The 22,125-nt window shown below is 39.3% G+C and overlaps 1 protein-coding gene across 1 annotated transcript in view; it reads right to left on the bottom strand.

Moving 5' to 3' along the window:
• Positions 1–22,125, bottom strand: part of piezo1 (piezo type mechanosensitive ion channel component 1 (Er blood group)) — a 76,283-nt gene that overhangs the window by 4,594 nt on the left and 49,564 nt on the right. Inside the window, exons 17-49 of the mRNA XM_020103574.2 lie at positions 21,792–21,898; positions 20,740–20,906; positions 20,184–20,360; positions 19,166–19,291; positions 18,818–19,018; positions 18,332–18,536; positions 17,398–17,502; positions 16,271–16,427; positions 15,520–15,763; positions 14,783–14,879; positions 14,277–14,442; positions 13,655–13,744; positions 12,552–12,634; positions 12,048–12,116; positions 11,862–11,962; positions 11,597–11,741; positions 10,029–10,091; positions 9,497–9,669; positions 9,219–9,328; positions 8,911–9,087; positions 8,398–8,656; positions 7,202–7,390; positions 6,344–6,544; positions 5,987–6,221; positions 5,697–5,844; positions 5,175–5,322; positions 4,715–4,867; positions 4,317–4,378; positions 4,009–4,167; positions 3,376–3,523; positions 2,463–2,651; positions 1,840–1,932; positions 1,041–1,213 (exon numbers count right to left, since the gene is read on the bottom strand). Of these exons, the coding sequence (XP_019959133.2) occupies positions 1,041–1,213; positions 1,840–1,932; positions 2,463–2,651; positions 3,376–3,523; positions 4,009–4,167; positions 4,317–4,378; positions 4,715–4,867; positions 5,175–5,322; positions 5,697–5,844; positions 5,987–6,221; positions 6,344–6,544; positions 7,202–7,390; positions 8,398–8,656; positions 8,911–9,087; positions 9,219–9,328; positions 9,497–9,669; positions 10,029–10,091; positions 11,597–11,741; positions 11,862–11,962; positions 12,048–12,116; positions 12,552–12,634; positions 13,655–13,744; positions 14,277–14,442; positions 14,783–14,879; positions 15,520–15,763; positions 16,271–16,427; positions 17,398–17,502; positions 18,332–18,536; positions 18,818–19,018; positions 19,166–19,291; positions 20,184–20,360; positions 20,740–20,906; positions 21,792–21,898 (4,920 nt within the window). The remainder of the gene's footprint in view (positions 1–1,040; positions 1,214–1,839; positions 1,933–2,462; positions 2,652–3,375; positions 3,524–4,008; positions 4,168–4,316; positions 4,379–4,714; positions 4,868–5,174; positions 5,323–5,696; positions 5,845–5,986; positions 6,222–6,343; positions 6,545–7,201; positions 7,391–8,397; positions 8,657–8,910; positions 9,088–9,218; positions 9,329–9,496; positions 9,670–10,028; positions 10,092–11,596; positions 11,742–11,861; positions 11,963–12,047; positions 12,117–12,551; positions 12,635–13,654; positions 13,745–14,276; positions 14,443–14,782; positions 14,880–15,519; positions 15,764–16,270; positions 16,428–17,397; positions 17,503–18,331; positions 18,537–18,817; positions 19,019–19,165; positions 19,292–20,183; positions 20,361–20,739; positions 20,907–21,791; positions 21,899–22,125) is intronic.

Raw genomic sequence — 22,125 nt, 5'->3', positions numbered from 1 at the left:
CATTTTCCCTGGTTTGTTGAAGCTGAAGCTCTCCAGAATCCTGAAATTCAGTATCTTACCTCAGCCCAGGTCTCTCCTCTATTCTGACTTCTTCTTACACCATGTCAAATAACACGGACTGATGTTTTTCTGTTTATAATAATTAATATGAACTGTGCAGAATGTGAGGTATGTTAGTATCCAACTTGCGCAACTTACAGGTGTTGCATCACTTCCTTAGTATCCTTAATATCCCTCCAGATACACATTTTGCTATCAAGTTGTATACACAACATATCTGTACTATACGTTAAGCTGCTCACTCAACCTTGAGCCCTCTGTAATGACAGAACCTCAGACATGCATGTAAATACATCTGCACACTTGTCCACTTCACACACACATATCTTTTGCTTTTGTATTCATACTAGTCTTGCTGTTTTTTGTTTTTGATGGGCTAAACATGTTAGTGTTAATAGTCATATTATTTTCTGCATGTCTACTTTGTATTGTCTAATTTTGTGAAATTTAAAAAAATATTTAGGTATAGAAGCTTCAAAATAAGCCCACTGGGTTATCTGACTCCCCTTTCCTTTATGTTATTACAGTGTTACTTATCATGAATCTGTGCTAAATACGTCTAATCTAATTGCTTATCATGAGAGGAAAATTAGAACAACCACAGGTTCCTCTGATTGATAACAGTATGTGCTCTATGTGTGTTTGTGAAAGTAAAGCATTTTGAGTGGTTGTTAAGATTAGAAAAATTTCTGTATGTCCATTTATAAAAAGTCTCTAGGACACTCTTCTTCCAGCTGTACAACCTTATGAGAGTTAGAAACCCCCTGTCTCAGAAGGATGCTGAGAAATCAGCCAATGTATTTGGCTAGTTTTTAAAAAACTGCTGTTCCTGCGATTCCGGTGGAACCCGCTCAGGAGGCAGACACCCTTTCTGCATTTAAAGCTAGTGGACAATCACCCCATTATACTTTGGTGGTACTACATGCATGCATAACGTATAATAGTATAATGCAATTTTCTAGTATGGCCAGAAGTTTTACCTTTGGAAAGTCCACGCGAGACGTAGTGTTAGGTCGACAGGACTTCCAAGTAGTTCTTTAATGACCTCCTGTCTGCTGGGAGGGCTGATCCTCCACACTGATCCTGAACTACCCTCAATCATGGCCGTCACAATGTCCTCATAACTGTAGAGAGTGATGAACTGCATGGCTACCTGGACACACAGACCCACAAAACATGCATGAAAGACAGGTATACATGGCAGCAACATAATTCAGACACACACACACACATAACCACCATGCAAAATCAAATAAGTCAGTGTCATCCATGAGGACATGCACTGTAAATAATTGTTTTTAAGGGAATTTACTTAAAAGTAATTGCTTAACAATTATTAAATAGATAAGTAATGAGGATATTGTTTTTTTTTGTCCCCTTTCTTTCAGGAGCTATTCAAAAAAACAGAGGTTTACATATGGATTTATTCATTTGGCATATTTCAAATGTAGAGCTCTATGGTAACACAAAGAAGAACATGTCAAGTTTGCTATATCTGCTGCAACTTAAATCTCTGTGGTGCTGTGATGAAAACCTCACAGCAGATTAAACTGAACAAAACAAAAGGGACTTTTTGGATGTGAAGATCATAACTCAATCCTGAAGTACCAATGAACTATCCAAGAGTCAAACTTTTCCATCTAGATTTATTGAGGACCACAGTAGCTCCATGTTAACAGCTACTTTATAAAAGATACATTTTTGTTACCACTCAAACAACAGTAAAGACATATGGTGACAGTACATTCAGACAGAGAATATAAATCAAATTGAATTTACCGCATTGTCTCCAAACTTTTGAGTGAGGTTTTCATATTCAGCCTCCGTGAAGGGCTGGATGGACTGCTGCTGCACACTCATGGTAAACAGGGGCTGGATACACACATACAAACACTCAAGATTATGCACATTTTGCCAACTGTGTCATGCTGTGTCATCTGAGTTCTATATTTGAACCCATATTACATTTGCACCAACAGCACTCTCATGAGCTTAATAAAATGAATCTATGCAAAGTTTGCATTATGACATTCAGCATATGCCAGTAAGCCCTGGCAGAGACCTCTAATAATATCAGTCACATTTCCCCACCAGAAGATCAGAGCAAGTACAGCCTCACAGGTACCACATATATGAGTACACAACAACCTAAAACCACCACATGCAGTTTTCAGTTCGAAGATGGAATCATCCCAAACACCTCATCATGTAAATGTAGGACACACCTTCAGGCTGCTGCCCAGCTGCTGGGAAGATCAGCCACACTGTGTTTATCACTTAGGCTATTTGTTCAACAGGTTAGATAAGTTTCGGCAGGGAGTTAACTTGATAGACTGTGACTGAGAGGAAGAGTAGAAAATACTGCTATAAAAAATGTATAGTTTATATTTATAGTTTATTACCTCATATCCTCCAAGCTTGACAGTCACTGTGACATCAATTGGGTGGTTGACCACACCCACCACTGATCGGACCAATGAAATGAAGAGCAGCGGAAACCAGATGATGCAGATCAAGAAGAAGATGATGAGTCCACCCATTCCATATTTCACTATCTTCTTCTTCTTTTGCCCTTTAGGCTGTGGGTATTTCTGAGAAAAGAAAATTAAATTTTTACAGATAATAAACACATAACCCATTATAATAACAATTTCAATTGTTTTTGAAAATGCATATAAGAAAAATACAATCGAACAGCAGTTTAGAGTTGAAGGCTGTCTTCTGTCTCCTCACCCAACCCTAAGGAGCAGCAATTCCTTTGAGTTGAAAGGAGCCAGCTAAAGTCATTTTTCTACTTTCACATATGATTTGCGAGGGATAAACACAGCAGTTTTGTCACTTCACAGATACAGTGTTCAGAATGGAGCTATAGCTGCAGCTTCTTTCAAATGAGCCAGCATAGACAAGCTGTTGCCCATGATGCTGCCAGAAACATTCATCATGTGGATGGTTCTAGTGGTGAGACCATGGGGTATTCAAAAACAGCTGTCTCCAGTAATGTATTCAGGGGAAAACCTGAGACCTGTCTGTTTGTGAGTAAGGTGTGGACACAGGAGTCATCTACTCAATGAAATGTGCTAGGGTTGAAGGGCTGCTCGTGGGCAATCAACATATCGCTGATGAATAGTTAAACAAGCAAAACACATGTAAGGTTTGTTTGTTTATGGCTAATTGTGTTTGCTCACATTGTACATTGTGCACACACCTGTTTCTTATGAGCCTTTTTCTTTTAAAGTAGTTTTATCTTCAACTATCCTTATCTCAGATGAAGACATTTGTTCTGCTGTTGTGTCACTGTACTAATAGACGTTGTACCTTCTCTGTCTCACGGCTGCATTTAATAATGAAGATGTTGGCATAAATGTCCTCCACACACATCCAGTTCGACAAAGACAGAGTTGTGTCTGTCCAAACCCAGTCCATCACCGCTCGCAGCTCCACCAGGAATGGCACTAGACGAAACCTACACAAGCACCCCCCCCACACACACAAATAAAAATAAAAAACTATTTAACAAAAAATCCATTTCAAGTTAGATCAAGCTGTATATTTGATAAATATTACACATTACACACTTTGGTACATTGCCATTGACTGTTTAAAGTCAAAATAAGAAATTACCTGCTCTACCTGTTGTTAACCAGCTGACTGTGGAATTAATTTACCACTTTCTTTGAAAGTTCTGCTTTTTAACTTAACTTTTTAAAATCTGCATCCCACAATTTCCACAAAACCTAACAATTGGTTTTCCTGCTGTAGAGTAACATTGACCAATGCTTTTGGTTTAAGAGTGTTTCACTGAAATTCATTATTTTAATTTTAAGCATAATTACATTATTGCAGGAAGTATTAAGTAAAACCCATCAGTACTCTGTGATATAAAAATAGTGCAAGATGTTTATTCTACTAGACAGTGCAAAGAGCTGCAGACTTGCTTTGTTTCCATACCCTTGGAAGAGAAACAGGTTGAGGTGGTTGTATTTCTTGGTGAGGAAGTTGCCGAGGATACGGGTAGGATACCCAGAGCGGATCTGATAGGCCGACAGGCCAAAGTAAATACACTTGACGAAGTACCAGAGCTGTGCCACAAAGTTCTGATTGAACTTTCTAAACAGGGAGAGGAGGAGATGAGGAAGATTAAGGTTCTGATCAGAATAACACATCTTTACTCCAATGTCAACATAGCTCTAATTGCAAAGTCAGTTTCTGGGTTTTTGTCAATTGGTGAATTAATGCATGGTTTGATTTAACTTCACCTTTCAGTGACAGCAGGCAGGATGAAGAACATCCACAGGTGGATCCCAAACACAAGGATCACCTGGAGGGAAGAAACAGAGAGATGATAGGAAGGGGCCCAGACAGAAAAAACTAAAGGAACAAATATTTAGAATTCATTAAAGCACATAAATTGAAAAGCTCTAAAATTGAGGAGCAAAGCTCTGATGTTACAGCAGCAAATATTTCAGGGTAAACAGTTTCTTTCCAAAAGTAACCTAGTTTTCCTCTTGTTACAGTTGGGCAACACAATGTTACAGATGAATCTTTCCAGGAAGTAAATTTGAGGATTACTGAGACATAAGAAAGAAAATCCACTCACTGGTGTCTGATATACATCGATACATGAATGCTAATCATCTGAATAAGTGGACTGAACCTGGAAGATGAGTTTTCCCAAGACGGCCTTGCGTAGGTACAAGGCTCTGTCAATGATCATGGTGCTGAACTGGATGAGCAGCATCACCAGAAAGGCCTCAGGAACCTGGTCCTCTGACAGAGTGGAGGCTATATCAGCCGCTGCACTGTGTTTCTGAGGAGAGATGATCAGTGGTGGAATATGCATGATATGTACGCTCATTTCAAACCTGTAAAACAGTTGATGCATAATGATAATGGTCAACCAAATGTAGATAGACAGCTTCAACAAGAGGCAAAATACCATTGTCTCTTTGGTGATGCAGACTGGCCCCATGTGTGGCCACTTCACCTTTTTATATTTAATCTAATTGCAAATTTTAATTTCTTTTCAAATGTCATTGTTTATTCTTTTTTCATTTACATAAATGTATAATCTTTAATAAATACTTCCTAAATCAACCATTCCTTCTAGCTCTTACCCCAAAAGCCCAGAACCCAAAGACGACAATGATGAAGTCAATGACATCTGTCAGGAACATGAGGGCGTAGACATCGGTGGCAGCCCGATACTCAGCCTGGAGAATATCCCCGAAGAAGCCCTGAGCTGGCCCATAAACACTCTGAATACTGTAGAGGGAAACATGCATTCATTAACTGCATTAATACATTACTGCATTAATGGATGTTTGAGTGAATGCTGAACACATTCATTCTTTATTGCAACTACATTTTTTGTATCAACATTTTTTAAATAAATGATAATAAGTAGATAATAAGTAAGATGTTGTTGACTTCACAGCATCTATAATTCAATTAAGTTAAAAAATGTTTGGACAACGCCAAATTATAATATACATTATCTCAAGGCACTTTACATAGAAGGTCAAGGCCTAAAAATTATAGAGAAACCAAACAGTTCCCACAATGAGCAGCACTTTGGCCACTGTGAAGAGAAAAAACTCCCTCATTAACTAGAAGATACCTCTGCATACTGTGCTCACCACGAGATGAAGACATGTTTGATCTTGTTTCCAATAGCAAGCAGTGTCTGACTGGCTGCCTCTCTCCTCCTGCCTTTCTTCTTTTTATTCACTGGTTCTTTACTGGGATCAGTGGTCTCGGCTGTAGGCTCCACCGGAACAGGTGGAACTAGAACAAAGATAAAAACAGATACAATTATGAACATAATATTTTGGTGTGTCAGCGAGGGAATGTGGGTGTGGTACAGCCTGTGTTAATGTTGGGAGTAACACCTCAACTACCACAGTCTACACATATAGAGGGCACAAACCTTTGCTGTGCTGTTTTGATTGTTTAGTTTTCCTGCGGAAGCGGATACTGCTGCTTTTCTTTGGGGCTTCCTCTATCACTTGCTCATTGTTTCCCTCTGTCTTATCCTCGCTTAGCCTGCCTGGAGGATTCAGCATGTCTGCACCATCTTCTGACCCAGGGGGTGCTGGCTCAGCTTCAGCTTGTGGTACAGCAGCTGCAGAGCTAGCACTCGGCTCAACATTGTCCACATTATCCTACATTGATAGACAATATTTTAAAAAACGTGTTCCTTTAAAAGAAAATTGACTGTCGATACTATAACATGATGTCACTGCTTTGGTCAATGCAACTAATATCAATTATTATTTGCACCAACCTTTTCAAGTTGGTCATGTTCAGTCATTACGAGGTTATCCAGGGTGGATGTGGATGTAACTCTGCCCTGCTCCTCCTCTTCTCCACCCTCTTGCCTCCTTCCATCTTCATCTGCCTCGCCAGTTTTTCCTTCATTCTTACAACTGTCTGATGACGGGCTCTGTTCCTCCAGGGGGCCCTCATGGTCCCAGAGACCATAACGCTGTGCACACACACAATATTTAAATGAAATTGAGCATCACTTAGGGGCAGTTCATTGAGCATTGCTCCTGTATAGTGTGGGCAGCTGCTCTGTCCTGCTCTCCACTGAAATACTGTATATTGATTTAAAAAATAACAACATAGGTCCCCTGTGTGGCAAATGCATGCACATTTTATTATAGTAAGCATCTGAATAGGGGTACATTATCATACTGTACTATAACATGTGGGCTAACTGTATACATGAAGTTAATACTCTCCTCATGAGGATACGAGAGACGACAGAACACTTTAGTCAAAGGTCAAAGCTGAAAAGAAATGAACATTAATACCACACCCACATCAGGTTTAACAACCCAGAGCATTGGAAAAGCACAGGTTTGGTAGCCATTACTGTTAATTCAGTACTGTGAAACTGGGGCATTAGACTTTTTAGTTTGCCACCACAGCTCGAAATGCATGCCATAATATAGCCATCAAATGCATAGTCAAGACCATTCTGCAGAATTCCAGTTTTAAAGAAGGTCATGGGGAAAAAAGCGTTGACCAACTCAAACATTAGCTACAAGAGATAATATGAAAAATAAAAAAAATTATGATCAATAATTATGATTATTATGATCTATAATGAATGTAATTAGTGTAAATAAGAACTGACCATGAGCAGCGATCTGTGGAAGAACAGAACCAGCAGCTGCAGTAGATCATATTTGATGTAGTTGTCTGTCTTCTCCAGTCCCAGGATGCGAGGTGGGAAGAAAGGTTTATCTTCATTTAAATTCATCTCATATACACTATTCCAGGGAAAGAATCCAAACTGAAAAAGGTATTTCACCAGCACCATCACCTGCAAAGCAAAGTAGTAGAATCAGTCAGGGGGCAGAAAAGTATGTATATATGTGAGTTGTGGGCTTGTTGACAGCACTTCTCTTGGAATCATTCTCTCATTTACTAGTCAGTGGTAAGAGATCTTCAAGGCCATTGTTTGGTTAAATCTGTATGTAAGTGTCATGGTATACTATAGATGGTGTATCACATCTATGTCATATGGCATGTTGTCTGAATCATGCCAGAAATCTAAGTGTTTATAGTTAGGAAGACATTTAAAAATAGGGAATGGTTACATGGTCAAAATTTTTTATAGACCTGAGGGAAGCTGTTGTACACACCAAACTATTCAGAGTTAAACTGCACAATATAACCAAAACAAGGAGCTAACAATGCTGCACATTTAATAAAAGTGATTGATGGAGGGGTTAGGTTTATTAGACTCTAAATTGAAGGGAGGTGTAAATGTGAGTGTGAATGTTTTTTTGTCTCTATATGCTGGCCCTGTGATTCTCCGCTCATCCCAACCCCAGCCGGTCGGTCAGGATTGTGGGAACTGTTGGGTTTCTCTATAATTTTTAAGGTCTCAGGCTTACTATGCAAATTTCCTAGTGATAATGTATATTATGATTTAGCACAATAGTAAGAAAATAGAATTAATACTCCTATTTCGTGTGAACCCTGCCTCTCGCCTAATTCCAGTTGGGATTGGCTCCAGCTGCCCCGCAGATGGATGGAGAGTTGGATGATTGGTGGAGCATCTGTAAGCCTTTCATATTAAATATCCTTCACTGCACCTCCCTGCCTTTGTACTGGTTCTGAATTTTAAAAACCAAACCTTACAACGGATAACTTAGTATTAATCCATAGTGCAGTCCATGTTTGGGTTTTGAAACATTGTCCACTTTTACAACTCATGCTCACTGTTACTTTGTATTTTTTCCCTCATGCAGTGAAACAGTACAAACTGTTAATCTCCCTGTAATTGTATGGCAGAAGTTAAGTTTCTGAAAGGTGTGATTATACCTCTGTGTAGACTATAGCAGTCATCCAAAACTTCTTGGTTGGTCTTGGAACAGCCAACATAGCCCATAGGAACACCAGTATGGGCAGGACCAGTGATATTACAGAGGCGCTGACCACATTGTTTAACACTATGATGAAATAGCAGACAAGCTCTGAGTTAGCTGCCAGCAGGTTGTACATGGCAAACAGCAGCTTGAGCAGACGGCTCTGGTTATTATAGAAGTCTCTGCTCTGTTCCAGCTCCTCGATGAAGAACTGCCTGCAGGGAGAAAAAGAAGAAAGAGTCACATCCATTCATATTCAACTATCACACAATTTCCACAAAACAGTGACTGATAGTGACCAATGGCCAGAATTTCAAAATAAAACTTTTATCATATTAATTCACAAAATCATTGTATTGATGTTGTCAAACACAAATCACTCTGAGAGACCAAGGTGGTCAAATGAAACTAAAAACCACTGAATGTGGATTGCAGTTAGCCTTCAGTCAAGCGCGTCCCCAGTATCTACCTGTCTCCCAGCAGCTCACTGGCTGTTCTGGAGTGTCTGTGTTGGTGTTTGGATGACTCTGGTACCAGCTCCATGCTACTGGATGGGGCTTCAGGACTCAAGAGATTGTCAGTGCTGTTGCGCCTTGGCCTGGGGGTACACCGGCCGCTCACACCCCTGCTATCCACCTCTAGGCAGCTAAGAGAGTGGTTTAAATACACACATTTTAGCACTGAGAGGGAAAAGCATCCACTAAAACATAAACAGGTTGATGACTGCTAGTGGTGCCTATCATCCATATGTAGTTGGTAAACAGAAGAGACGTTAACCTGTATTTAGTGGAGATTTCTGCATCAGTCTCATCCAAACATGTCTCCAGCGTGGGACTCTCACTGCCCAAAGATATTCGGTCATCTGTGGAGTCTGCAGTTGTATGATGCTGCAAATCAGAGAGGCATACACAAGTTAGTGTGTGTGTGTGTGTGAGTGTGTGTGTGTGTGTGTGTGTGTGTGTGTGTGTGTGTGTGTGTGTGTGTGTGTGCGCACTGTTTTTTTAAAATTCCAAATATCCAAAATGTCTTTGGAAAACTGTCTGTGTCATGTTTACCTGCTGGATCTTGTGTATGATGAAGTAGCGTTCATTGCAAAGAACAGTAGACGTCTCTCTGTACTGTTTAGTCAGCAGGTTGAGCCACTGAGTCAGTCCATCCACCATGGCCAAAACTATGGCCAATAAGAACCGCAGGATGTCCATGATCCTCTGAACCATCTCACCGTGACCTGCAGCACATAAACAAGGTGAGTGGGGCGTGGTGGGGGAGGGAAATACAGTGAAGGAAGTAAACTGTGACTGGCTGTAGATTGAGCAGAATTCTAAGTAAACTTCATTTGGTGTGTATTTATTTGAAGAGTGGCAACAGTGTTTCTAAATAGAATTACAGGAATTACATGATGAAATATTCACACATTTCCAAATATCTGTCCTAATAAATAAATAAAATATAAATAAAACAAATATTTAACATATTATATTTTAATTGTACTAATTTAAGTATACTCAGTAAATAGGCTCATCTTCATTTACTAGTTACCAATTATTAGTTGACTACAAACACAAGAGTGCCACAATGTAAACCTACCAGACTCCTGTTCCTCCCCCTCCTCCTGAATGACAGGGCCCTCAAACACATCATCTTCAGAACCTACACAAACACACACACACACACACACACACCGGTTGTAAAATATATTAACGATATTTACTGTTGCAATGGTCACAGAAAATGCATTCAATGACTACATTATCCAAACTCTGAACTCTGTTCTCATTCATCTTCAGCAGCAAAACATTAGATATTAGCAGCACATTTTAAAATGCTAACAGTGTTGTCAGATCTCAGATCTGTAACAGACACAATCTAATCTGAACTAATGGTGTGTATTTCTGTAGCAACCACATGGAAATATAAAGAAACTCTTCATAGAATATTTACAATAAAAGTAAACATCAACAGTCATTCCAAACAAAACTGATTGTAATTTCAGCTGAAAGTCTATTCAGGTGTTCTGTTTTTAGTCTTCTTCATCACAGACAAAAGGGGACCACAGCAGAAAGGTAGTCAAGAAGTTTCTCAGTGGCGAGGCACAGCTGCGGATAGATTCACCCTGAGATGTTTGATGCTGTGCATGTTGTCGGGCTGTCTTGGCTGACCGTGTTGTGTGGAGGTTGAGGAGTGGCAGGCCGAGGTGGTGGTTCCCATTTTTAAAAAGATGGTCTACAGGGTGAGCTTCTATTATCAGGGATTCACACTGCTCAGGGTCCCTGGAGACTGGAAAGAGGGCTATGACCAATATTGAGCCTTGAAAAAGTAATGAGGATTCCGCCCTGGCCATGAAACAGTCGATCATCTCTTTAGCCATGCTGGAGCACAATGGAGGTCATGGGAGTAACACCATCCAGTCTGATTGTCTTTGGTGAAGTGGAGAACATATATGGATCCATGATATGGATCTGTTGTCCTAATCACTCTGTGTATTTCAGCAACAATGGGGTGCTATTCAACAACTTGTGAAGAGGGCAGGAGGAGAGACAACACCAGCAAGTCTGAGGCCATGGTTTCACTGTCGGAAATCAGTGGATTCATTTCTCCTGGTTGGGGGTGATCTGCTGCTCCAAGTGAAGAAGACTAATATCTGGTGATTGGTGTGGCGTCAGCAGTACTGGGGACCATTATGGTGAAGGGTTGGCAGAGCCAGAAGGCAAAGCTATCCACGTTCCAAACCCCAGCTATGGCCACAGTAGTGAAATGAAGCATCTGCCTTTAAGATACAGAAAGGCTCATTTATTTTGGATTTACTAACTGACTTGTGCCAGCTGAGGAGAGTAGCTGAGGGGAAGAAACCCTCCAGCCTTTCTTGCTGTGTGGGATAATGTGGTATTCCACCACTCACACTGATGCTGACATCTTTACTGCCCCAAAAATGTCAGCACCATTTTATTGATGACCACTCAATGTGCTTTACAGAACTGTTTGTCATTGGCACAGAGAGAGAGAGAGAGGGGGGCCAATTCTGATATTGTGGACGCCACCAATCAACCAACATGTGGGAAACACTGGATTGGGCCATTTGTAACTGGGCTCGGGGAGTCACTGAACCCTTTGCTACACTACTCACTAGAGTGAAAAAGGATGTAAGAGTATCTAACCTATTGCAGAGAAAGCCTCCTTTTGTGGATCCACTCCTTCTTCTCTCTCTTTCTTTTTTCTCTCAACCTTCCTCAACTGTCGCTGGCGTCTCTGACGTTCTTTAAGAGCTGCTTTCACACTGGTTACCCATGCCTGGTACGCCAACTGAGAGAGAAAAACAAGAACCAGTAACACAATGAATATACCAACAATACTCACATACATATAATAAAGCCTTAAAAGTGTATATAGTATACAGAACTCAGTATATTCCATGTGTTTGACCTGACAAGCAGTCTGTTTCTGCGGTTTCTGTTCCTCCGACTGCAGCTCGTCCTCGTCCTCACTGTCTGATTCAAACAGGTAGTACTCTCCAGAGTGCAGCACTGTGAGGATAGGAAAATATAGGATACAATTAGATTACATATATAATCCAGATATAAAATAGATGAAACAGACTGTTTGTCTTACCTGTAGCATGATCCAACCAAGGCCGGTGCCACTTCTTCTTCCTGGACTTCTTCCTCTCTGTTGGGCTCTCTGGAAGGAAACCATGGAAGGTTTATTTAGGAGGATTAATATTCTAATGGCTTTGTTAGCCTTACATTTTTACTATTAATGGGATTATACACATCAGCATAACCTGGGGCACAAGAGTAAAGAACACAGGGAGGCTACACAAGGTCACAATGAGTCCGTCATTATAGAAACATGACTTTATACAATATATCTCATGAAACATTGCTAAAACCAGCAAGAAAAGCAAACAAAATACCTTTCAAAACAAAACTGCAAAGAGTGCAAAAAACAATGTCAAAGGTGTGAATCTTATCAGCTTGTTTCGGATTTATTCTTTATCCTACTGTCAAACTTTTTGTAAAATCATATATTAGCATTAAAATGTACTCAGGTAACAATGAGTAATTACAGGTACAGGGATGAGGTTTGCTGAATTAGTTAACCATTGAGTCGTACCAGCAGACGGAGACTTGTTGGAGTCTTTACTTGTTTTATGTCCATCTCTGTACTTCTGCTGCTTGGAGCGAATTCTCTGCATCCTGAGAAAAGAGCACCGGAAATGAAATAGAGCGAAATGCAAGAATGGTGAGTGTGAGAGTTTGTGTGAGTGTGTGTGAGTGTGTGTGTGTGTGTCTTGCACACATTCAGACATTTTATTTAATTAGTTAGGTTAGAAGACAGTAATTTTGTGGCTAAAGAATAAAAATGTAAATGACATAGATTCAAAGAAAAACAAACATAAACCAAAATATCATGAAATAAAAATATACCTTTGGCTTTCTTATGAATATGGCCTGAATAAATAGACAAATAGAACCTATTCTTTTTATGATGCAACTTCTCTTGGCACATTGGCCAACATCTCCTGTTATGCTCATACATAGTAAGTGCCTGGACCCCCTGTCCCTAAACATTTGTGTACTTTTAATCTTGGTCTATTTTTCTTGGTTTGGGCCAGTCCAATTTTAATACTGCAGCATATAATAATATGTTATACAGGAATGTCAACAACATTGTTGTGTACAATGGCTTTCTCCATAAAGAAATGGTTTGGTGTGGGAGGATCTGACCAGGCTGTCCCAAGCCCTAACCTTGAGATGACATACCTTATTACCAACATCAGCATTGGAGCTCACTAACACCCTCTTTGTTTTAATTATCACATATGGGTTGAATGTTCTAGTAACATTGATCTATGTATTTCAAATTAAACAATTGTTTGACTAATAGTGTTTTTTGGGACCCTTTACAAATGTCAACCACACGGTGGCTCCAGAGGAGAGATCAGGGAATGGTGAGATGTTTGGATCTGGACAGAGTAGCGGACTGATAGTGATTGATAGACCAATAATATATCAGGAACTATTCTGCTAGTACACCTAAACACGTTCGCTTGCTATCATCCAGTGGTGAAGGCAACTCCAGCTACAACAATTCATTTTTAAGAATGTCATCATCCAGCTCCCCCTCTCTACTTGTTCTATGATACACAATTCTAATGCCACTAACTGACCAAAATCCATCACCTGGACTTACTGTACTTTACTGTCAATACTTACGATCCCTTGAGCTGTGACAGAGACTTCTTCTCAGCTTGTTGGTGGAACTTAATGTTCTTTACAATACTGGCTCTGAAGAGCTCAAACCCCCTGGAAGGAAAATACAATTGTCATTGCATTAATCAGAAATCAATCAAGAACCTGGGGAGACACTAAGTTCATCAAATTAACTATAAGCATTGGTACTTTTGGGATTGTTTGCAAACCAACAACTGTTCTTGAAAATATTAAGAATGAAAATTTGAACGTTTATATTTTCATGTGTACCTAATATCTAATAGTGGCTAATAACCAGGTGTTGTTATGGTGATTGTCTTAAAAAGCAACCTGGACAGAGAATTAGGGGATCTGGAGTAGATTCAATGTGGTAATTTGCAAATTATGCAAATTCTAAAAATCAAGTGGCTTTAACATTGGTGATTTTACTCTATGTCTTATTAAAGGAAATACATAAGCATTATACAAAGGTATTTTCCATATTTATAAGGTTATTTAATTTGAATCACTCTGTGAAACAATTTTTGTTGTACACATTGTACACAGGAATGCACTTGCAAGAGCATGGAAGGCTGTAAACATCACAAATTGAGTCTTTTTCTCATCGGAACAAAGTGTGTATTACCTTGAAGCCTGTTTGGCAGAAGCCTGCAGCTCTGCAGTCACATGCAAGAAGTAGAAACTGAGGAAGACTCGTCTCTGCAGCAACAGGCAGAGAAAACAGATACTGTCCCAGATGATTCCAGCCTCCTCTACTGGAAGACTGCAGGTCTTATCACTCACTGTCTTTGCTGCAATGACATATACTCAGATTCAGATTCTCAGAGGCCATTCTGCAGAATACATATGTCTGCCACTGCTTGTGTCAGGTGGGACTTTCTGATAAAACATCTTGTTAGCACAAAATGTATTAATCATTTCAAAGACATGGCCATTGGCACATGAACATACAGTCATAGCTAGAGATTAAAAACAGTATCTAATATTGAAAGCTTACAGCATAAAGACGTTTTCTTTTTAAATGTCTTTCCTTTACATATTATATATCTATATCTATCTATATATGCACTATATATGCATGCATATGGACTATGTACACGGTGTAATAATCATCATTATTAACACACTTACGGTCATAATATCCTTTAACTGTGCAAACGAGGCTGAAGAGCTGAATAACCCAACAGAAGCCCTTCTGCATCTCAAATACAAATACACAAGCCAGGATCTGAAACACAAACACAGGGGGAAATACACAATTCAATTCAACAGATCTACATTTGATTTTATTCTATTACATGTTATGTTCACATAGTCAGTCAATCTTTTCTGAAAAATTATAAATGTCTTTTGCAGAGGAAACTTACCAGGAACTTCAGACACAATGTAAATGGCCTCTTCACAGAAAATTAAGAAGTGAGGCTAGTTTATCCCTGTACATGCTAATTATTCATACTTGCCTTATACCTGAATACATATGAAAGAATGAGTTTTCTTTGGTGGGTTGTCCCAGAGACACCTTTCATAGAGATTGTTAAAAAATACAGCCCATTGGCTCAGCTATTTCAGAACAAATAGATCAGTGATGGGATTGGCTGACAGTGTATCTATTATCACTACAACATCTGATCTCTATTCCTCTTCACCCATGAACCAGATAGCAGGTATGTTTGGAGGTGCACACACCGACAAGCACCAAACATACATTACTGCATGTTGTTGCACTTGTGGGAACAAAAAATAATTCATCACTTCCCAGTTGCTGTAGTTTAGAATTTTTTTGTGACATATTTTTCTTTTTAACTAAGACAAGAGGTCAAGACCTTAAAATAAAAGCTGCAAACTAGCACCATGAGCTTTATACTTACTGATAACATATTTTTAGATATAATGACGGCCACGTTATAGATGATGAGACAGTCCCACAGGGTAAGACGGGTCCTGGAGGGTTTGACCAGCAGCCGTGTTCCAAAGAGCAGAAAAAAGAAGCAGGCGAGCAGGTAACCCAGTCCAAACACGGAAATCCTGGTAGCTCCAGTGATGAAGACCACTGACAGCACAAACCAGAAGAGGTAACGAAACACCAGGACTTTGGTCATGTCCAGGTAACTCCTGAAAGAGGACCGGGAAAAAAAGAAAGACTTCATGTTTAAATAGCTTTGATTGACGAAAGAGTCCAGGTTCAACTGAAAAAGGTGTAACTCCTGAAGGAGGGAAACTGCAGCTCATAGCAAATCAGATAAACTACAGTTTCCACTGTGTCTGATTTATCACATTCTGTCACATTTATCATTTTCTGTCACTATCACATTCAAACCATGTGATCAGTCTGATCATAACAGGGAGACACATGCCTCCAGAGCTGCAGGATAACAACAACAACAATTAGTATTATTATTATTATTTATTATATGAATTGTTGCTGCTGTCATTAATAACAACTTTACACTCTTACAAGTTTCATTCTTTTCATTATGTTTTAATTAGAACTAGTCAGGGTTTCTCTATAATAAATAAGATTTTAATGGCTTGACCTTCTGTATAAAGTGCCTTGAGATAAAGTGCCTTGGTATATATGATTTGAATGCTGAAAAGAATTGAATTGAATGCTGTATTTACCTGCAGTTAATGAAGTTGGGTGCAGGATTAAACAGTCGACCTTCCATCGGTTCAGGGTCATCTGTGTTCTCCCCTGCCAGAACCATCCACTCCTCAGTGTGCTCACACTCAAACACCTTCCACTGCTGGGACACACAAATCAGCAGCACAAAGTCCGCTGTGGACACACACACACACACACACACAGCAACACATCATCATCATTATCATCACCATCGGGTGCTGCTGTATCATAGCACCCATTCTGATACTTGATAGACAGTGAAGGAGAGACTGAAAACAGGGAGAGTGGTTTGGTTTATGTTTGTGTATTGGATGGATGCAGACCCTACATCATAGCTTACGCTAATGTGAGCATTTATGTGCACTTATATGCTTGTGGCTGTGATGCTCACTACACCAGCAAAACTAGCACTTAGGTGGTGGAGCTAGTGTGTTCTTCAAACTATAGTGACTAGACTGAGTGGATCAGAGTTGGACTGAAGAATATTGGTGTAGCAAAATAAATAAAAACATTTTAAAGGCTGGTGTATCTATTATAGTAAAATAAAAAGTAAGTGCACTAGTATCCTTTTATTTCCAAAAGTCATAAAGAAAGCAAGGCGAAGTCCATATAATAAAGCCGCGGATGGCAGGAGTGGATGAAACTGTTTAAATAGTAACCGCCCACATGGGACACTCTGAAGTAAAGTGAACAGAAAGCAGCCTGAGTACGGAGAGGGGCTGAAGCCAGAGCGCTGGAAACGCAACAATATATCTGACAATATATAATGCAAAAGAATTATGTGTTTAGTTCATATGACTCTACAAGTACAGAAAGCTGAGGAGGAGAGCATTTCACATTTACAACTATGTTAGTGTATTTATCATAAATACATTTTAACATAGAATCTATGTAGTGCAGTTTAGCCAGAGGGTCAAACAGTGAACTAAGAATTAAGGCTGTAAGACTGAGTAACGTGGATTAATTAGCTGAAAATGACCTGAGGTTGCATGTTGAATAAAACTTCATGTATTTATAAACATTGTATTTCTAAAGCACAATCGACATAACACACTCACCACTCTGCTGCTTTTCCACATATATTCACAGAAAGACCCACAGGTGCACAAGCAGAGCAACTGACCTATGAGGTTTTTGGAGTTAGGCACAGTGTAGAAGTCAGGCAGATAGATCCATTTAATAAGAGCTGAGTTCATCAACACTGGAGTCTTCCACCGCCATGGGTAATCTACAGGACAACATACACACAGAATTACAGGTGGGAAGAAGGTAGAAGTGAATTGTGCATAAAATGGACCAGAAGACAATGAGGTTAAGTGTTTCTATTATGCTGTGCCTATAAATGGGATGGACAAGACGTTTTAATAGTATGCAGTCTGGGGGCAGGCTAAGGGTCGGGGGGTAAAAAACTTTTTTTATTATTGGAGGCCTGAAAGACCGGAAACAAAATCTAAAAAGCTCCACACTGCAGTTGTATAACTCCACAAACCAGTACAATTTCAGTCTACATTACTTTTTTACAGAGTCATATGAGGTCACTGTGACCTTTGACCATTGTAATCTAATCAGTTCATCTTAGTAACAACTTGTTCAAATTTTAAGACATTCCCTAAAGGCAGACTTGAGACCGTCCCAAATTGAATCAGATAATTTATGAGTCTAAAATTCTATAATGGGTGTTCCTGATATATCATGTGCACATGAACATGACGTTGCTGTGACCTTGAAATTTGACCTTTGACAACCTAAATCGAATCAGTTTATCTTTGAGTTGAACTGAATTGTTCCAGATGTCAAGTCATTCTTGAGATATCGTGTTCACAATGGGACAGACAGACAACCTGAAAACATTTGCCGGCATAGAGGCAGATAAAAAAAACCCTGTATGATATTTCAGATGGCTAGATGAAAGACAACATCTCTAAGAAAATACATTGGACAAATGAGACAAGACTTCAGTCTCTCCAAAAGACAAAAAGAAGACTGAACTAGACTCTATTAGATTGTAATGATAAACTGTATCTTTTATATTGTGGAATTTACTTCACACTACTCACCAATACAGAGAGCCGGTGGTATGCCCACACACAGCAGATACTGGTAGATCATGAAGATGGACAGAAAGAGACAATATCTGGGCCAAATCCTGGCAATAGCTGCACGCCGGCGCTTCACCAAGATAGCTACCAACCAACAGCCATGGATTATCACCAAGAAGTTCATCCGCTGGCCAATCACATTCACCGTCATCAGAAAACAAATCTTTTAAAAAGAAGGAACGATTTAGAAACTAAAATTAGGCAAACAGGAAAAAATGTCTGAAACTTGATAATGTTTTTTTTCAATCCATTGATGCACTGGAACAGTCTCCCAGAGAAACTTATAAGCATTCAGTATTTGTTTGAATAACATCTCAAAAAGTATTGCAATAGACAATAATTTTTGATTCAGATATCTTATTACGTTAGCTTTTCTTCACTTTTTATTCATCTCTGCTCTAAAAAAACCCCAGTTCAGTACAGTAAGTATTTTTTCTAAGCTACCTCTAATCCAAACTTGTAGAAGGTGTAGTTGAGTAGGTATTTGAGGCAGGATACGAGGCCTTGGTCTACAGTGTCCCTGGTGGCAGCAGGGAACAGAGCAGGAATGGTTGGGGGAGATCGTTGGAGCTGACGGTAGTGGTGAGCCTGGTGACGATACACTGTTGCCTCAAACACCAACAACATCAGCACAATTAAATGGTTCTACAAATAAAAACATTGAAAAGACAAAGACAATTTAGTGGATCATCAGACTCAACAGATGGAAGAAAAACTGAATATGTAACCTAGTTTAACAGTAAAATGTCTTTCCAGAAACAGTGGAGAAATCTCAAAACATATTGAATATACCTTGCTGTATCCCAGCACGGTGGCATCTTTCCTGATTCCAAACCAGTTGGCTGGATCCACTGGATCCTTATACAGAGAGGAGTTCATCATCTCGTCTGATGGAAGGTTGGTTTCATTTATTAACGGCTGAAAGGAAAAGAGGAAACAGGCAAATGTATAAGTGATAACTAAACTATATCACTCCAGCTCCCAGGGGAGCACATTATTATTGTTTCAGGTCAAATTACCCTAAAACACCACCCACTGTCCCAGCTCTTGGGGAAGAAAACAACGCAAATAAGGAACTAGCAGTCACAAGCAGTGACTGTAACATGGGCTAAGTTTATATGTAGCTAAAACTCTCAGACTTTCCTGCCCAAACATATGGACATACTGCATAATGGCAATTCAAAGTGCTCAGGTCAGATTAAAAACTTTCCTGATTGCATCTACACATGTGATTTACCATAAGATTGCAAATGGACTGGATCTATATAGCACGTTTCTAGACTTGATGACCACTCAAAGTACTTTACAGCACAGTTTTTGCCTTTCACACACATTCATACAAAGCATCTATGTTCAACACTTTTTCTTATGAGAAGGGGCCTTGGGCCTGCAAAAGACTGGGACTAAACTGCCAACCTTCTGGTTAGAGGACAACTGCTCTACCCCATATTGACACTGTATCTGTGTAAATCAAACTGTGACATCATCAGTCACATAATGGAATGTTACGCTTTGAGATTAAATGTTTGTGTATAGTGTAAAATAGATCAGATTCCAACTGATATTAAAATTCAAGTGATGAATTGGTTTTATTCAAACTGTTTTGGAGAATATGAAGAATATATGTAACACTGCTTTGTAATGCAGTGAGAAAAACAAACAAACAACTTTCGGGAGAAGTGCTGATAGAATATGTTTTGTTTGTTTTTGTTAAAGCCATGCAAAAGTGAGAAGTTTGAAAACAGATAGATAAAGAAAGGTCCTAATGAGATGGAATGTAACATCATGGCTGTGTGTTCATGTGTCTTACCAGGCTACAGTTACTGGAGTACTCAACAGGGTTGACAACGCTGAGCTGGTACAGCATCTTGCACACTATGATGACACACACCCACACCGTGGACAGACAAGACGCCATGGGCCTGAAGCGACTAAAGGGCATCGCCAGAGACCACAACACTACCAGGACCAGGTTCATCACAGATGGCTGTGGACAAACAAGAAAGAGGACAGCATTTTCCCACAATGCACCCAATAAAATGCACATTGATTGATATATATATAAATATATATATATGCAAATTACTAACCTGTAATGCAGTTTGAGTAATTGTATTGTATTGGAAAAGTAGAGTACAGGGAAGCAAATATGTATTTTGCAATTCTGCTTGGTTATGCTTTTTGAGTTTTCTGCAAATAAATACCCTACAGCATCCTAAATGACTTTTGGGTGGAAGATGAAGTGTTATATATTAGTGTTACATATAGCATAATTGTGGCATGATTGACTGCTGTGTACTGTGTAATTCACTCATTGTCTCATTCTTTGTGCACACACTTCACACAACCACTCCAACTGCGTTTACCTCTTGAAGTGCCACCCACACAGAGAAGAAGGCCACCATCTTGAGGATGTGGAGTTCCAGAAGCCTCCAGAGAAACACCTGAACTTTGGTCAGAGTGTCAGAGAATCTTCTGGATAGAACCAGTAACCTGTCCATCACCAGACCCCACTTACTGGGCATCAACACCTCTTAAGAAGGGAAGAGAGAGGACAGATGAGCAGAGACAGTGAGAGATGAGGAGTAGACAGAAAGGAGAGGAAAATAATTAAACAGCTGAGATCAGTCCTTTCTGCCAATGTTGTGAATGTGATTTGAAATGTAGTCACTTTCACTTTCTCATGTAAGCTCCGCTTCTCATTTAAAAAAACGTCACTATTCTCAGCTAGCTGTGTTACTGTCTTTTAGTTAGGTTAATATCATCTTATGACCATGAAATAATAACATAACTATATATAAAGGTGGACGATTTCAGTGTTTCAATCGCCCCCTAATGGCTGGCTACAGAGTAGGTCATAAACCCCACCTCCTCCATGTTAGTGGATGGGGCATGGAGCTAAAAAATCCAAATAAAAGTTTCTCGAAAATGGTTTCTGTCAAGTAATTTTTTTTATTAGTTATTTTGAAGCTAAAATGTATGATTGACAGCTGTAACTGACTCTCCATTTGTCGAGCATAGGTATCGACCTCGATTTCGCAGCTCCATCCCCTGACTGCTACTGTGCTCCAAATGACGGCGTGGATTGTGGGATAGTGGGAGGAAGTGCAGACACCATCTCTATACAGTCCAGGGGGATCTCCCATGATGCACTGAATACTTTTCTCTTCCTCTCTCTGTCTTTTCATGTATTTATACACTAATACTTGTAATTAAATTTCAAGTATCTCTAAGTCTAGAGCTGCAAAATCCACATCTGACATGACTGCTATCATGATTTTCATCCTTCATCATTATTAGACTACTACTGCTAACTATTATTATTATTATTATTATTATTATTATTAAGCAGTTGGTCTCATCAAAAGTTTCAATTCAGCTGTGAAAATGTGTTTTTAATTTTTAACATAAACTTTACCTTCATCTTCAGATTCCTCATCCATGGTATTCAACAGGTCTTCCTCTTCAAAGTTTCCCCCCACATTCCCAGACCCAGTCGTCTCAGTCCTGTCACTGTTCTTCTTCCTGGAGGCAGATTGATGATGTCTCACATATTACTCATGTTTCATTCTTAGTAAGTAATGTATTTTTAGTCATGCTTTTAACTTCACTGGTTCTTCATTCATGATAGGATAGGTTTCTTTAAAGTGAAACTGAATTAAAATTACAAATATAAATATTTTTTCATTTAGAGAAATCTGTACAAAATTCATTCAGTTAAGAGGATCGAACTTCATTTATGAACATTGTCT

The sequence above is a fragment of the Paralichthys olivaceus genome, chromosome 14 (genome assembly GCF_024713975.1).
Source record: "Paralichthys olivaceus isolate ysfri-2021 chromosome 14, ASM2471397v2, whole genome shotgun sequence".
In the NCBI taxonomy this organism is placed as follows: Eukaryota; Metazoa; Chordata; class Actinopteri; order Pleuronectiformes; family Paralichthyidae; genus Paralichthys; species Paralichthys olivaceus.
The sequence above is the reverse complement of the archived record's forward strand: the minus strand, read 5'-3'. Positions and strand labels throughout refer to the sequence as shown.